Source organism: Lagenorhynchus albirostris, chromosome 6, assembly GCF_949774975.1.
Source record: "Lagenorhynchus albirostris chromosome 6, mLagAlb1.1, whole genome shotgun sequence".
NCBI classification, from domain to species: Eukaryota; Metazoa; Chordata; class Mammalia; order Artiodactyla; family Delphinidae; genus Lagenorhynchus; species Lagenorhynchus albirostris.
The window spans coordinates 45,177,816-45,196,513 of NC_083100.1; the positions used below are offsets into that span (position 1 = coordinate 45,177,816).

Genomic DNA, 18,698 nt, shown 5'->3' on the forward strand with positions numbered 1-18,698 from the left:
ACAATTAGATTCTCAACTATTGCTTTTTCTTTAGTTTCTCAGGATCAGGGTTGATTGATTTGGGTACAGATATTGCAGATATGAGGATAACATAGAGTTCTTTGTGTTTTCTTTGGCTGGATGTGGCTCGATGATGATATTCCTCTTTCATTTGTTCAAACAAGTTTTTGCCAATTTCTTATTTTTCCACCAGTTTTATTGAGCTGTAATTGACATATAACACTGTACTTGTTTAAGGCAATAATGATTTGTTATAGGTGTATATTGTGAAATGATTACCACAGTAACTTTAGTTAACATCTATAATCCCACATAGTTGCAAATTTTATTTTCTTGTGGTAGAACTTTTAAGATCTACTCCCTCTGCAACTTTCAAATATGGCCAATTTCTTAACATAGTCCCAGCTCATATCTAGTTAGTTTGTCTGCATATGCAAATTTAATAAACATTTTATTCTTAGAAGTAACATAAGTAAATAAGAACTCACGTTTTAATTTAAAAGAATCTATATATGGTGGCAATATTTTTACATAATGATATCAGCTAAATGTGAAATATAATCTTTGGAAAATGTCTCAGATAGGCTAGATCAAACTTTAAAATACCTCATTTTAGTCTGAACGTAGGATAAACATAAAAAAACTGAATCTTTAGGAAAGCGTTATTATACATCTTATGATTTTAACGATTGCCTTAATTCCTTGAGAAAAAAAGACAAAAATTCCTAGGTCTAATACTATTTAGATAAGTAAATATATTAGTTCATATAAAATACAGTACCCAAAATTGTAGCAAATACAATTGCACAAAGTAAAATTGTAGTAAATTGCAGTCTCAACAGGCAATATCCATGCTATGACCCTATTTCTAGGGACCCCAAGGACCTCGAGGTGACAAAGGTGATCATGGAGACCGAGGTGACCGAGGTCAGAAGGGTCACAGAGGCTTTACTGGTCTTCAAGGTCTTCCTGGGCCTCCTGTAAGTTATCCCTTTAAGTATTATTTGCCCTGCATGTGAGAATACACAGGTATCTTGACATGAACGTTTGTCTATAAAATGGATGGGGTTTTTTTGTATCTTATTTTCATTTCAAAGAATATCTCGATGAATAACTAGTTACCTAGCTATCCAATATAATTGTTCATATATTTGCTGTAATTTTGTAGGAAAGAAATAAAGCAAAAGGATATATGCACCATTACTCCTACAGTTGTCTTTAGTATTGGTCAACTCATGAAACATTATAGAGGTTGATGACTTTATGAAAGTAGTTTATGTTGCTAAAGTCAATGACGGGACATTTGAAAAAGGTAAGAATGGTAAAACGTAGGATATAAATATTTTGGCATCATTATTTTTTCCTACTAAGGGTCCCAATGGTGAACAAGGCAGTGCTGGAATCCCAGGACCATTTGGCCCAAGAGTAAGTAACAAAACTTAATAAGTTGCAGATGTAAATGATAATGCTCCTGGTGGCATACTGTTAGTGCTTCAGTATCATTTTCATGGTACTGAAGTTGGAGTTGGCCTAGGTTCTCTGAAGCTGGCAGCAAACATATGAGACAAACCATTCACATTTACCTTTAAGTAGAAATATCCTGAACTATGACATATTACTTCATGGACCCACATTAAAATCTCTTACCTAGGGTGGATATACTCATCTGTTAGTTCATTTTCTTACTCTGTGTTTATTGAAATTTCCATTTAATTGTACTCTTTGAAATGATATAATAGGATTTACCATGAAGTGGAGATAGATTTTGAAGCTGTATTTATTTTTTTCCCTTAAGTAATTGTAATAGTTCCTCAGAAATGGTTGGCATAAGGCTAACTAGGAAGCAAATCATAAAATGAAACCAATATTTGAAGCTTATAGAAATTCTACATTAGTATTAATGCTGCCTCTAATAGGTCATTAATGCCATAAGACAATTGACACACATAATTACTTAGGAAAATCATTAGAAAAAATTTCTGCATCTAAATACAGTGTATTTAGTGTATTTCTGTATCTAAATACAGTGCAAACAAATCACACATAAAATTGAGAACAGTATCAAAATTACTAGGATGTGATGAGATTCTGGGGTATAGGCGCACATATTTAATTTATATCAGATGCTCCTTCTGTCATTTTCTTACTCCTACTTAATTGAATTTCTAGTTAGGAGTACAATACATGAAATTTGATGAAACATTGCCTACCAGTAAAAGTAGATGACTAGTCCATTAACGCTTTTAATTGACACTGGTCTTTTACCTTGCATGGATGGTGGAAAATTCATGTGTGATGAAGTAGTAAACATTAGAAAGTGCTAGAACTCCATTTATTAGTCATTAGGAAAACGAATATGAGAAATCACTCTGATAATTCCATAAAGAAATAGTTCTTTGATCAGAGAAAGGTATTGTAAAGATTTTCTTCCTAGAATCTAAAATGCAGTCTTTGTTGCTTACAGGGTCCTCCAGGCCCAGTTGGTCCTTCAGGTAAAGAAGGAAACCCTGGGCCACTTGGGCCCATCGGGCCTCCTGGTGTACGAGGCAGTGTCGGAGAAGCAGGCCCTGAGGTAAAATCACAGATTTGTATGCAAGTGATCGATTGATGCTATTGATTCTCATAGCTTGGATTCTGTCTAAAGAATGTCTGTGCAGCATGATGGACAAAAGACTTCAGGGAACCCTGAAAACAAGTCTGAAAGTCACATAAGAGCTTGTCTGTATAAGTAGCTATTTCAAACATTTTAATACAGATTATTCAGAGTATATAAAATCAGAGTCCAAGCTACCTAGGCCTTGACTTCTTGTGATATCAATGAAAGCAAATAGTAAGTTATGACTGTATTATAATTAGAATTATGGAAATGTTGCTTTGCTTTAAAAGGCAATAGACTAAATGTGAGATTTGATGAATGCATTCATTCATGAAAATGCTGGAAAGTGAAGCCTCTGAAATCGAAGAGTTATTTACTGAAAATGAAATTCAGAAAGGATTTCAATGAAAACTTTTAATAAAATATTTCAGTAGTATTGACTTGAGGATTATGTAAAGCTATAAAAATTGCTTTAGTTAGACTTTGGCTTCTTAGAAGACAAACTTTGAGAAAGTCTCCTCTATCTGTCATGCTTGTATGTATATATGTGCATGTGTGTATATGAGTTTATGCATCCCTCCCTCGTGTTTCTTCCTCTTTGGTTTTATTTTCCTTTTCTTATTCTGTCTCTGCCCTTTATTGTCAATACCATTAAGCCAAATATTTATTACTTATTACATGGAAAGAATAGCTTTACATTTCCTGTGGTCATCAAGAGGAACATTTTCTATTTGTTTATTTCTCTATCTTTAAATGGAAAACAGCCACAGAATTGGAATACCTCTGACTTATGTGGCTCTTGATTGACTTCATCTTGTGTTTTAGTGGTCCTTGATAGAAAAAAGATCTCCTCCCCTGAGATTAGCATAAAGGAATGTATGGAATCATGATATGATCTTAAAGAAAAAAAAAAAAACACACAGATTTAAAAGTCTCCTGACGGTGAGGAAATGTTTGCACTAGAGGTTGATGCAACTTTCCAGAGCCATGTAACAAGTGGCGGAGCCAGTAACAGAACTCCAGCCTTCTGCCTGCCAGGACTGTACTCCCCATGAGAGATGTGGACCACACATATCTTCAGGTTGTCGGTTAATTCTCTCAAGTTACTGAGTTCTTCCTTGAGAAAATGCAGAAGGAAATTAATAGAGAGGATCCACTTTTCTAGCCTCTGCCAATTTTTGTGCTTATCTCCCTTTTGCTCTAGTAGTTCTTGTTCGGCAAAAAAAAGTAAGACAGCTCTTTATTTTTTGCTAATAAAAAGGGCAAAGAGAACTTCCTCCAGTTTTGTTTAGTATAGAGAGGATTTTGACCTACACACTAACTAATGCACATAAAAAGACTTCCTGTGCTTTCCCCCTTATTTGGGAATACGGGGAAATTCTCTTACGGGTGTTTCTTGTGTGTATTTCCTTGGCGTTGATGTGTAGTCTTATAGAACTAGCACCCACAATTCCTCTGCATATCCTCATTCAGCTTCTGTCCATAAATCCTTTTAAAACATCTTAGTTGTGCCTTGCCCAGAATAGTTTGGAAATGAGTGTGCATATCTATATATTCTTAACATAAAGTGTATTGCATCTTCAAGGGTAAACATCAAAGCAAATATTTTGTGCTTTGCTCTTTATTTACCTCAGATGCCAACTTGCAGATATGTTGCCTGAAAAGCAATTATGCATCATTTCTCACCCTTGGAATGTTACAGGTTCACAGGCCAGAACCATCTAGTTTAAAAAGGGCATGAGTCACAGATCTCCCAAGTACCATCACATTGGGGTGTTGCATTGTAACTCTCTCTGCACCAAGTCCCATCAATGCCTTTGCGTCCAACAGAAAAACAAAAACCAAAAAAATGTGTTAAATGTATTTCCAATTTTTTTAAATTAGGGTCCTCCTGGCGAGCCTGGTCCCCCTGGCCCTCCGGGTCCCCCTGGCCACCTTACAGCTGCTCTTGGGGATATCATGGGGCACTATGATGAGAGCATGCCAGATCCACTTCCAGAGTTTACTGAAGATCAGGCAGCTCCTGATGACAAAAACAAAACGGACCCAGGGGTGCATGCTACCCTGAAGTCACTCAGTAGTCAGATCGAAACCATGCGCAGCCCTGATGGCTCTAGAAAGCACCCAGCCCGAACTTGTGATGACTTAAAGCTTTGCCATTCTGCAAAGCAGAGCGGTGAGTAGACAGCTGCCCATTTGAGCAAAGCTCATTGCTTCTGATGTGTAATTCTCCAATGCATTCCAAAATATTTTATTTACTCTCTATTTAGTGATAGACACAAGAGAGAAAATGGTGGACAGTCACAGAGTTTGTGGTTTAGTGGTGGGGATGGCCAATGATATGAAAAATTAGGGCGTGAGAAGCTAAGCGCTTTAATAGAGGACGTAGCCTATTCATGATCCAGTTTCACGGTGGTAGTTCCATTTCCATCCAGAAGTCTTAAAATATTGATAATTTTGTGGTGATATAAATGTCCAAAATACTTGCTTACGCAAGGTTAAATATATTTGGTTACCTCAGTAATTCTCAGGGATTTAATATGCTAACATATAGTTGGATCATCAAGAGTAGAATAAAGTATAAATTTTATTTCCCAAATTTATTTGAATATGGAATTCTTTTCATGTCATTTACTGTTCTACAAATCACACTTCAGTAATCTCTGCTGCAGGATTATGTTATAGTTATGTTATAAAATATTTTGGAATTAAATAGTCTTTTTCTCTAGTTGTATATACCATGCCTGAAGTTTGCAAAATTCTATCATTTTGATTAATCTAATAAGACCTGGAAAAGAAAGATCCTAGGCCATAGGAATGAGCTATGAAATGCTTAAGAGTTTCAGTTAAATTTGAAATGATATTGACAGGGATAGCTAAAATTGTTATCTTTGCAGAATAAGCAATTCGATTACTAACTCTATACCTTACATCCCACCATCAAATAAATGCCCCTTCATTTCATTTAAAATGCAGTTTTTCCTACATAGTTTATATATATATTTTATGTATACATACATATATTTATATATTTTATACATACGTTTTATATATACATACATATATTTATATATTTTATACATATATTACATATTCTATTATATAAACGGTATATATTTATATATACATATATAAATATACATGTAATATATATACATATATTTTATATATGTACAAAATATACACACAGATGTGTACATAGACATATATGCACAAAAATTTATTAGTTTGTGTGTTTACTGACTGTATCTCTAGCACCAAGCACTATCTTGGTATATCCTGCTTCAAGGATCTCTTCTACATGAGAAGATCAATTCTAAATAAGGCCAGTGAGATAATTCATAGCATTCTAATTGTAGTTTGACTCATTTACTTACTTTATTCATAGTTTTGAATACATTATTTTATTACATTTCCATTATTATTTGTTTTAAAATATTGGCTTTACAAATTAAGTGGGAACACGTTCATTTTGGCAAAGCTGCTTACTTACTGTGGATTCTCTCTTTTTGGTATAGTTTCTCATTTGTAAAATGGGTTAGTTTCTCATTTATAAAATGGGTATAATGATATTTTCTTCACATTTGTGTTTTGAGCCTTAGGCACCTTTTGGCAAGGTGCCTGGCATGTAGAAAGGGCCCAAATGCATAACAGTTACTTTTTCCTTAGCTGCAGAGTGTTTCTTTAACTGTGATTCTCTCTTCAAAGAGTCCTTAATCAATGACTTCATATTTTCGAACCCTCTGTTAATTCTTTTAGAGACTCATAATCATGTTTGAAATTCTTTTCATTTAGCAAATATTTTTATTTTGGAAAATAGGTGAATACTGGATTGATCCTAACCAGGGATCTGTTGAAGATGCAATCAAAGTTTACTGCAACATGGAAACAGGAGAAACATGTATTTCAGCAAACCCATCCAGTGTACCACGTAAAACCTGGTGGGCCAGCAAATCTCCTGATAATAAGCCTGTTTGGTACGGTCTTGATATGAATAGAGGATCTCAGGTAATTTAATATGTTTACTTAAAATTGTATTCATTGCTTGTCATTATTTATTGTATGTATTTAGGACTGTGCTATTATTTTTTGACTGGGTTTATTTTGAAGTGATATATTCTCATTAGTTACAACTGCGGTATCATTGCATAAACATTACTATGAATTAAATTAACATAAATTTTGAATGATAATTTTCCCATTGATGGAATGTACAAAAGTAATTATTTTTTCATATTAGCTCCTTTAATGCATATGACACTGACTGTGGTGTAGACTTGAAGGGATCTTGCCATAGTTGGAAGACAGGAAGTATATTTAGCGTCAGAAGACCTAGTTGACTCATACCTGGATGTCTTACTAACTTTGGGACCTTAGGAAGTCACTTAACCTTTTGGAGCTTCAGTTTCGCCATTTTAAAGTGAGGGCAATAATATTTATCTCATAGTTTCTGTGTGTATATAAGATGCTTAATATAGTGTCTAGTATTTGGTAAGTTATGGATAAATATTAGATAATTACTATAATATTATTTTTAATGATTGAATCACTTTGCAAACCTTTTAGTATTATTTAAACTTAAGGCATTTTTATGATTATGTAAATTGTATTGATGTTTTTCTGAGTCTAGTCCCCTCTATGTTTCTTTCATGGTCCAGTGTTTAGATTCTAATTCTATTCCAGATCTCTTTATGGCAGCCTAACTCTGAAATTTTCTTCTCAACTCTGTTCCTGACCTTTTCTCAGAATTCCTGTTCATAATAAACATAGTAGGAGGACATTATGGGTATATGCAGGATATACTAGAATCAACCATTATTTAATGAAAAGGAAAAATTTTTAATTTAAATATACCTAAGTGAAATGTAATTTAGTTAGCATATTATGTAAAAAGCTCATATAGGAGCATTGAAAGTAAAGCTCAAAGTAGAAGATGGGTAGGAAATATCCTGTAGGAAGTTATTTTTGATTATTTGTTTTAGCTAATGGGAAACTCGTACTTCATATTTCCTACAAGTATATAGCAGTCGGGTTAAAAAAGATTTTATACCAATAGTTAAGTCCTAATTCTTATTATAATTAACAATAAAAGCAGTGAGTTATTTTTGCTACATGATTGAATATCCAAACCTATGCCCAAGTATATAACTTCTTCTAAAAAGTAATATTCAAGATTTTTTTTTAAACAAATAGAGAAGCAAAGTTAAAAATACTTAAACTTTCTCTGGTGAGTTATAATTAGCTTTGGTTTCATCACCACTTGTTTGGGGTAGTAAGGACAAAGCTTCTTATTTGTGAATATTCATAGAAATTTTAAGACATTTTTATGTATATAGGTATAATATCTTGTTATATGAAAGAATAATACTCTTCAAAAGAAGTAAACCTCTTCAAAATTAATTTGTCTGAAGTCAGTACACACACACACACACACACACACACACACACACACACACACACATCCCACTATAAAACTAATCAGTATTACATATATTGGGGCCCAGGGCAGGCCGCTCCAAAATATGATTCAGTGGCGTGTTGATTATTTTGAATTAAAGTTATTTAAGTAACAGTTGATGCAAGAGGGACACTTTGACCCTGCTCTTTGTCTCCCCAAAAGCAGGAAATAAATCTCCCTTGTGAAAGGTACCGTCCCTGTACTGGGGGACAGAAAGACATTTTTATCATCAGAGACAGGGAATTTAGAGCCAAGAAGCCTGTATAAACAAACCTTGTTACTTTCTTATTAATTTACTACCCAAGCCCAAACTTTAAATTCCTTACCAATTACATACCCAAACCTAGGTTTCTTTGTCCTGTCAATTCCTTTCAAATTTATTGTTTTATTGTTTTTTTGGGTTTTTTTTGTCTAAAAAGTATAAAAGCTGCCTGCTTTGGCCACTTCTTAGGTCCCATTTCTATGAGACCTCTGTGTCCTGATTTAAAGTTGTTTCTTTTTCTCCTGTTAATCTGTCTTGTGCCAATTTTATTAGTCCAACCATAAGAACTCAAGAGGGGTAGACACATATAACAAAGACTCTTTTTGTTTTTCTAGTTTGTTTATGGAGACCACCAGTCACCTAATGCAGCCATTACACAAATGACCTTCTTGCGCCTTTTATCGAAAGAAGCCTCCCAGAACATTACTTACATCTGTAAAAACAGTGTAGGATACATGGATGATCAAGCTAAGAACTTCAAGAAAGCTGTGGTTCTCAAAGGGTCAAATGACTTAGAAATCAAAGCAGAGGGAAACGTTAGATTCAGATATGTAGTTCTTCATGATACTTGCTCTGTAAGTACTTTTGATCCATATTGATCTGGTTGAAGAAAAAAATCATTTTGTTAAAAATACTGCCCTGGCACTAGAGGTGGGGGCAATTTTATCCTGTATATAAACACAACAGCAGTTTGTTTATAGTTGTTCCTTAGGGTAAATTTGAATGTGTGTTAGTACGTGAAATACCGGTAGAGGTTTTAATACAAAACAATAAAGGACTGGATCCTTGCAGCTCTTTTGCAAACTCACTTTGGTTCTCCTGCAAGTTACTTAGTTTATTTAATCTCAATTCCATGCTTATGATTTCCTGATTCTAAAATATGGAATCAATCTGAGTTACCTTACATTTTTCACTGATTTATATGTCTTTCCCCTTGCATATCTAGATATAAAAAAGGAAAATAGTTAATGATGAATTATGGTTTCACTTGTGAAAATCAAAAAGGCTTTCATAATTTATATTGTTAGTGACCATTTGGGAAGCTGCAAAAGAATAAAGGTCATTTTCTCAATTTAAAGAATGAGAGAAATGCTGCCAGTTATGCCAGTATCTCACTTCATGTTAGCAGCGCTCTTACTTTTAAATAGTGCTCTAAAAATCATTGCTTTTACCTTATAAAAACTGGTTTGGAAGCTGCTGTCCAAAATCTTTGGAGTAATTTGTATATGCTGTTAACCCGTTGTACCATTTAATTCCAGAAACGAAATGGAAATGTGGGCAAGACCATCTTTGAATATAGAACACAGAATGTGGCACGCTTGCCCATTATAGATCTTGCCCCTGTGGATGTCGGCAGTACAGACCAAGAATTTGGCATCGAAGTTGGGCCAGTTTGTTTTGTGTGAAGCAAGCCGAGATACATCAACAATGAGCACCACCCCGACCCTCAATGACCACCACCATTCACAGGACTTTGACTGTTTGAAGCTGATCCTGAGACTCTTGAAGTAATGGCTGATCCTGCATCAGCATTGTATATATGGTCTTAAGTGCCTGGCCTCCTTATCCTTCAGAATATTTATTTTACTTACAATCCTCAAGTCTTAATTGATTTAAAATATTTTTCAATAAGCGGTTTAGGTTTAAGATGATCCATGATTATGACAACCTTTAAAAAAAGTAAACTGTTTGAATAAATAAATCTCCATTTTCTTCAATTTATTTCAATGTAATGACAACATTGCTTAGTATTTATAAGAAAATCTTTCTTCCTGGCAGATAGCTTAAAGAGTGGGGTATGTAAAACCACAACACATGTTTATTTCACGTGGCTGCAGTTGGAAAAATAGAAAGTAGTGCCCTTTTGTGACCTCTCATTTCCAGATTATCAATTAAAAATGAAAGCAACATGTTTATCCTTGTGATTGAAACCCACATGCATGTCTTGATATTGTATAACTAACATGGAGACTCTTTAAAGGGAACCATGAAAAACATATCAGTTTCTCTCTGTCTTAAATGGAATGTTAAAATAGTATATATTCAATGGAATTTCTGAAAAAAAAGTAATCCTAAATTTTTGTAAAGTGTGGTGAATCTAGACTTCTTCCTCATTCAATTTTAAAGCTACCTTTCCCTCTTGACTCGCTCTATCAATATAGGTAGAAGTTAAATGAGTATACCGTTGAATACATTTGAACTTCCTTGTTTAAGAAAACATAGAATGCTAAATAATTTCCACATAACTTTAAAAAAGAAAAATGTTCAGGACCCAAAGTTGAGAGTCTTCCACATGTACAATCTCATCTTCCTGAGGCCTATAACGAAGAAAAAGATTTAGAAACTCAGAGTTGTGGAGCTGATTCTAATCAAATCTGATGATTGGAATTAGAACATTTGGCCTTTGAACTCTCATAGGAAAAATGACCCAACATTTCTTAGCATGAGCTACCTCATCTCTACAAGCTGGGATGGACTTACTAGTCTTGTTTATATTTTAGATACTAAAAGGTGCTATGCTTCTGTGATTATTCCAAGACTGGAGATAGGCAGGGCTAAAGTGTATTATTATTTTTCCTTTAATGATGGTGCTAAAATTCCTCTTATAAAATTCTTTAAAAATAAAGATGGTTTCATCAATACCATTTGTGAAAACATAACTGTTACACTTCCCGTTTCTGAAAGAAGGAGCATTGTTCCAGTGCCTGTTCACTGTTCATCTGTCATACTGTATCTGGAATGTTTTGTAATACTTGCATGTTTCTTAGACTAGAACATGTAGGTCCCCTTATGTCTCAAGGATTTTTTTTCCTTAATTGCATTTGTTGGCTCCATTTTTATTTTTTCTTTAAAAATAAACAGCTGGGACCATCCCAAAGGACAAGCCATGCACACAACTTTAGTGATGTATCTCTGCAAAGCATTGAATTAAATGCACGCTTTTGTCATGTCAATGGTTTTCGTTTCGTGGAATTCCTTTGAACATATTAGATCCATTTTATTTTCAGTAGTGAAAAGTTAGGTGTTGTGGTATTCTTTGTTTGCCATTTGTTTAAAAGATAAAACAACAAATACCTTTCATCATGTAGATACTGGCTTATAAAGAAAATCAATTTGCAGCATCACTCACAAAGGCAACACGACACTAATTATCACTCTCTATGCCCTTAACAATCTCAGGGTACTGACTATTGATAACAAGATAAAAGCAACTTATTTTTCATGGTTGAATAAACTGTGATAATAAAACGTATGTCCCAGTGTATCACATATGAATTTAGCCTAAATGTTTGCAGTTTTACCTTCAATATTTATTTCACAATATTTTCTCCCAAATTGGTTATTATTTGAGCTCCACGTCTTGATTTTGAATATTTGCATATGTATATACCTAAAGATTTGTGAGTTTTGTTTGTAGTAACACTTCCTCCAAGTCCAACCTATACAAGATGTACAAGTTCAGCTAGATGAGCCAGAAATGCGTGGTGATTCTCTTAAGTCAAAAGCACTAATAATTTTCAACTATAGAAATATCACTTCTTATTTGAACCTCAGGAATGTTACAAATAAAAGGCTGTCCCAGACCATTCCAGAATCCCTCAAATTTCTTGCCTTTGTTCCATATCTATAGGTTTCATTAGACGAGAGTACTCCTTTCCGTCATGTCCAACGCACACCCCAAACTCTGCATAATCAAAAGTGAAATAATCTGCAGCTGGGGAGGATGGTGAAATTAATTTATTATTACTTTATTAAAAATACAAATGAAAGTTCCCCAAATGAACAGAAAGGAAGAAAAATAGCAAAGAAAACACAGACAATGCTGAAAAAGTCCCAGACTCCTAACACAAAATTTGGCAAATGAGCCAGTTTCAGTGTAACTTATTTTAAATTAAAAAAAGATTCAAAGAAATTGTAGAGAACATTTCTACTCACATCAATGTTATACGGCAGAAAGCAAGTGCAAGAAAAATCTGGAAAAAAAAAAAATCATTGGAACCACCTCACTTAGAGTTCCTATCCCACCATGAAAAAAGAACACCTCAAGATAACACTTTTCTTTGAAATTATGAAAATTTTAGGAGAGACTAAGAATAATCACTTAAAAGCTGATTTGGGGGCTGAGGTCCAACAGTGGCAAACCAAGGCAATGATGCTGCAAAGACAACCAAAAGCCTATGGAGCGTGGGGCATGCCAGTAGGATGATTTTTTTTTTTTTATCAGACTGGCTGGCTTACCCAAGAGCAGCTTTTCTTCTCAGTCTCCTTTATCAATGATCATTTTACTGAATATGTAAATGTCAGCATTCCCCAGGGACCAGTCTTTTTCTCTTCACCTTCACACTCAATACTCTTTCTTTCATCACCAGCTTTATCCATGTCATTTCTATCTAATGTCAATAGCTCCAATGTATATACATAACCTAAATCTTTCCTGGGAGCTCAAGAAATGCATGCATAAATGTTTAACTCACCATCTTCATTTGGATTTCAGAAGTACTAGTAGCTCATTATGTTTCAAAAAATTACGATACTTATATCTCAAAGCTGATTTGTGTTCTGTGTTCCCTAACTCAGGCAAGAGCCTCATCATTCATCCATTTAGGCAGGCCAGAAACCTGGTAGTCATTCTTGTCACCTCTCTCTCCCTTACAATGCCAGAACCCTGGCATTGCTAAGTATTTTCAATTTTGCTTCCTAAATGTTCCTTATGGCCATACCCTTCGCTCTACCTCCACTGCCACTATCCTAGCTCACATTATCATTATTTCTCACCTGGGCTCCTTCAATAGCCTTCTAAAAGGTTTTTAGGCATCCATTCTTACCCTCTTCTGATCCATTACTCCCAGGAGAACCAGAGCGATCAATCTGAAATATAAACCTGAATATGTCACCTCACTCTCTGCCACCATCCAACACAACACACAGACATGCACGCGCACGCGCGCGTGCGCGCACACACACACACACATCCTTAAAAAGCTTCACTGGTAGCTTCTAGGATAAAGACAAAATACTTAAACTTTATGAGGCTCTGGCATGACCTGACTTCCTGCCTAATTCTCAAGCTTCATTTTGCCACCATCCGCTTTATTCTCTGCTTCACACACAATGAATTTCTGTCCATTTCCTAAACCAGATTCCCCATCCTGTCAAAGGCCATCTGCATTTGCATTTATTTTGCCCAGTTTACTAGTACTCATCTTTTAGAGCTCTGTTCAATGCTGTATCCTCATGAAATCCTCCTAGAGTCCTCACCCTTCACTACCTCCCAGGTTAGATAACGTCCCCCGTTATAAATTTTCTTGGCACCTTGTATTTTTTCCTTATAGCACAAATTATGATGCTTTCTATAATTGTATGATTATTTGATTAGTCTTAATCTTCTCTATTAATTGTATTTTTTATAAGGGCAGGGACTCTTTACAAGGATCCAACATACTGCTTGATATTTGTGTTTGTTCAAAATACATTCATTGAATGAATGATGAGAAAATATCTACTGTGTAACTGGAAAAGTATATTTAGAGAATATTCATAGTTGATTTACGTACTAGCATGAAGCACATGTCATTATTACTATTGTATTGTGATTACTGTTTCTATTTGTATTACTAGATAGAAAACATAACAGAAGAAGTGATTCTATCCACAAAGTCAATAACAACATACAACACTAAGGACCTAACATGATAAGACATTTATAGAACCTGATTGAAAAAAAAACATAACTTTTGACCAAGGTATGTAAAATAAGATAAAATGGGCATAATTGTGCCTTTTTCTCACATAGGGAAACTCAGTATTTGAAAAATGTATTTCTTTTTCCTAAATTAAAATATAAGTTTAGTACAATCTTACTTAAAATCCCTGTAGGATCTTAAAAGCATGGGACATGACAAAACCATTTTAAAGCTCGTTGGAATCAAAAATATGCAAGAAAAATGTTAAGGAATCCCCCCCAAAACAGAAATGCTGAGTAAAGATGGGTCACTCTTCCTATTAGATATGAAAAAAATAATAAAAATCTACTGACCATTGTAAAAGAAGAGTATTTAGACAAGAATCTATATATCTATATTAGATTTATATATATAAATACATGTCTATATTATATTTTTAATGTATAATTAAATTAATTCTCATTAATTCAATAAATGGTGTTACAGTTACTTGATAGACATTTATTTTAAAGAATGTTTCCTTCCTTTGTCCTTAAACCAAGACATTTCCCAAATGGACTGAATATTTCACTTTTTAAAAAACCTCTAAATGTAGTATTTGCATAAATTATTTTGAGTAGTTTAATAATCTTGGAATGGTAATGAAAGCAAATATATAAATAACAAAGTAAAATGTTGAAATATCAGATTCTAAAATTTTAAATCTATATTATAAAACTCAATGAGCAGGCATAAGAGCTTGTTTAAACAGGGAAAATTTTTGTAATAACTATGACAGAAAAGACTTGCTATACTTGCAAAAAAAAAACCCTTAAAAATCAGTACAAAAAAGCAAAATTATGCAAAATCCTATGTAGATAATTCAGAAAGTCATAATATAAAGGCCAATAAACATGTGGAAGAAATATAATGTCATTAGAAAGAAAAACTGCAACCAAAACAGTAAGATATTAAATTTCATCTATCAGAATTTGACAAATATTAAAATGTTTGATTGTAATAGGTGTAAAAGAAGATGCAGGAAAACACTCACATACACTTTCTGTCTGTTTTTCCCACTGGATGTGGAAAGTATAGTTACAGTCATTTTACCAAATTGGTTTACTTAGAGTTCCTGTAAATGTGAGTAGATAGTGCCACCAGAAGTGACCTGGGGGTAGGAGAAAGAAGAGGATGCACTGGAGATCTTCCAGAACTATGAATTTTAACAGATGATGAGTAACTTAAAATATCATTTGTAAAAATTGCAGATACAAATATAAAATAGAATGGAACTTAAAATTCACATAACAAAACCAATTTCACAATGGTGGCCGATTAATTTACACTATAGCCTAAGAATCTGTTGTGAGTGCATGTTTTGCTTGTGTATTTCATGTAAGGATATTGGTATATTTTTTGTTTGGAATGTAGTATCCAGTTGATGCTACAGGAAGTCATTCCATGCTTTATAGGCTGTTTTTACCATTTTGTGGGTAAAACAGACCAATATACCAACTGAATTGAATAAACACATGGTTATAACTGATCTAAATGGAGTATGCACAGTGGAACCACAGAACTAAGCCCTCTAAAGGAGGCTGGGATTTGGAGAGGAGGGAGAGCAAAGAAGACTACCTGGAAAAGGTTTTCTCTTAATGAGTTGTGAGGGGTTAAGACAGTGCCTTGAGCAATGAAGGCATACCAGATATAAGGAACAACATAAATTAGGGTATGCAATTCTTAAGAGCTGTGGCTTGTTCAGGGAATCCCAGTTAGGCTGACATGGCAGTAGACTGCCTACAAGGGATTGTTTGGAGTTAAAGTAGAAAGAGGTACCATGAAGGTATGTCAAGCTAAAGAGATTGAAAATTATTCTGAAGAAGTTTTTTTTTTTTTTTTTCCGGCAGCTATTTTTGGTTATAAGCTGGGAGTGTAAACATACTCTCTAGAGAACACTTGGAAATGTGTGAGGAGGGTGTTTGTGATTATAGCAGTTGGGAAATATTCTAGGCACTTTATGGATGGGCCAAAGATGTTGAATATCTTGCATGCAAGCTAATCCCTTTGAACAAAATCTGAACCATCCAAAATATCAATAGAACCTTTACTGCAAAATACCGAAGTTTTAAGCAAAGAAGTTACATATTGTGATTTGCATATTGGAAAGATCACCTCGGCAGCAATACTCAGGGAGAATTTTTACTGTGAGTGAGACTGACAACAGAGAGATTAGTTAGAACAAGTTTGGAGAAAAAGTAACAGGGAATGAGAAGTCAATGCCACTGAGGATGGAGAAAGAGAGATGGACTTGAAGAGATTGAAGAAATAAAATCAACAAAATCTGATGAAAGAGTGAGAGGGTGAGACAGCAAGAGATTTAGGATTATTCTCAGGTTTCTTGGCTTCTTAGGTACCTGGATGGAAGATGATGCATTTACTAACATGGGGAATAGAAAAGGAAACAGGCTGAGGATGTAACTGATGTGTGTATGGAGCATCTCTCTGGAGATAAAGTGGGTGTTATATCTAAAGATATGTGAGCCATCACATCATGCAATAATGCAGTTTCTATTCTCATTTTTGCCCTTTCATGACTAAACTCAAGAAGACCAATAGAAAGAAATATGAAGAAAGATGAAAATTCTGGTTGAAAATCAAGCTAAGCAAAGATACCAGTGAGACTGTTATAATAAGGATCCCTAAAGATGAAATTGTACTAATTAAGCATAATCCTGTACAACTTACAGTTTTAATTCCCTGCTGGATTTGATTTTGATGCCATCAACAAACACCTCAAATGATATTTAATTCACATCAATGCCTTACCATGGTACTATCTTACAAGTTAAAAGCAAAAACAACAACACGAAGAGTGCATTTATTTTTATCTAAGAATACAATCCACCACAATTGAAAGAGTGTGTAACAAAAGCCTACATATATAAGCAATTACAGTTAAATGCCATCAATACTATAAGAGATTGGTCTGCACATATGTGAAGTAAAAAATGTGGATTCAGATGGTAATAAATAGAGGAAGGTAGAAATGCAATGTGAACAATTTTCCCAAGAGTTGAAACTGTTATGAGATAGCTCTTATAACGAAAGGCAGCTGGAGATACAGAATGACCACAATTGTTAGTCACTTTAATGAGAAAAATGCAACAAAATTGAAGACATCTGTAGTCCAAATGTAAGCCCTAAAGATTCAGATAGGCAGATGCAGTCCAAGCCCCTCCTTGAGACATCTGACAAGTTTCTCTGAATAATGCTGTGCCCTGTGGGCTCTTACAGGCAGTTACAGCCTTCATTCCTTCAAATCTGTGCTCTTGCTGATGCCACTGAGGACAGTTTCCAGGTGGTTGAAACTCAAGACAAGATTTGAAAATCAGACCCCCATCATTTTTATCAGTAGCACAAATGATAACCCTCCTTCTGTTTAGTCTCCTCTCTCTTCTAATAACCCTTGAATTAATCACAACCTTAGCCCTCAAAATTAAACCCTCCTTTTCTTAATCCATTAAAAACCAAGGATGCCAAATCCAACGCTTGATGATGCTTTCTCCACATAACCCCTCCCAGCACAGGCACAGCATGCTGTCCTTTTCCCCTTTCCTTTGGAAGTTTTGCTCCCTAATGATTTCATTCTGGAGCCAGATGATTTCATCGACCATCTGTATAAGGGTACTTTCCAAATCTACTTAACTGCCCCTGACCTAGTATTCTCCAATCAGTCACACATTTTATCATGTTCAGCTATCCTTCCAAAGGAATCACTGTCATGGTGAACTGCCATGTAGAGAGCTGTGAGTAAGACTGGAGTTGTGTAACTTTCCGCTGAGTTCTTCTGTGTTAAATAGAAACATCTCTTGCCTGACTTCTGATGTCCTCCTCTTGCTGTCCCCATTGTCCCCTCTTAACCTAATTTTCCCAGCAACTATGTGTATACTCTGTGACTCTTTCCTCAGTCTAGTCTTTGAAAATAAATGTGTTCTGATCCCTTGCCCAGGTTCTTCAGTCTCATCCTCTTCTTCGCTAAGATGTTGATTCATCTTTCTTTCTTCCACAGTAGGTATCTCCTCATCTCCTGTAAATCTGATGCTGTTTCACTACACTTCCCTTGACCTCAAGGCTCTCCTCAAGTAACAGCCTTCCAATAGTTAAAACCTTTATATGGGTCTACACTGAGATGTAGATTAGAAAAAAAAAAAAAAGACAAAAACCTGTCACCTGACTCTTCTAAGCTCTCTGGTCCAGACTATACTTCCAGCCTTATCTCTTACACCACCACATGAAATCCATGCTTCATCTGAAACTGGGCTAATATAAGTTGCCAAATATACTTCACATAGCCTTTCCTGAGGACCTCCAAGCAGACATGACTGTTCCTTCCTTGGGCCTTTCTAAGTGCCTTGGATCTCTCTAATACAACTTACTACGTTGAATCTCATGACATTGTTATTTTCTAAATTTCATGGAATCTCATTCTCCTTGAACCTCTTTGAGCACTTGGTTCTGAGGCTTGCATTTAATAATTGCTCAGTACTGTTGTTGAAATAAATAGATTTAGGTAGCCTGGATTCTTCACTGTCCTGTGAGCATGGAATAATTATCCCTGCTTCGATTTCTCCTCTTTTTTTGTTTCTTACTCTAAAGTGGCTTTCCTTTTTGCCACAATTTACCAAAATTATTCCCCTTCTTTATTACACAACTCAA

At 34.8% G+C, this 18,698-nt stretch overlaps 1 protein-coding gene across 1 annotated transcript in view; it reads left to right on the forward strand.

The window, feature by feature from the left end:
* The window catches only part of COL5A2 (collagen type V alpha 2 chain), a 144,186-nt gene extending 132,916 nt beyond the window's left edge, over window positions 1-11,270 (forward strand). Inside the window, exons 48-54 of the mRNA XM_060152470.1 lie at window positions 873-980; window positions 1,372-1,425; window positions 2,465-2,572; window positions 4,481-4,772; window positions 6,417-6,604; window positions 8,652-8,891; window positions 9,576-11,270. Coding sequence (XP_060008453.1) covers window positions 873-980; window positions 1,372-1,425; window positions 2,465-2,572; window positions 4,481-4,772; window positions 6,417-6,604; window positions 8,652-8,891; window positions 9,576-9,722 — 1,137 coding nt within the window. The 3' untranslated portion in view covers window positions 9,723-11,270. The remainder of the gene's footprint in view (window positions 1-872; window positions 981-1,371; window positions 1,426-2,464; window positions 2,573-4,480; window positions 4,773-6,416; window positions 6,605-8,651; window positions 8,892-9,575) is intronic.
* Window positions 11,271-18,698: the final 7,428 nt, after the last annotated feature.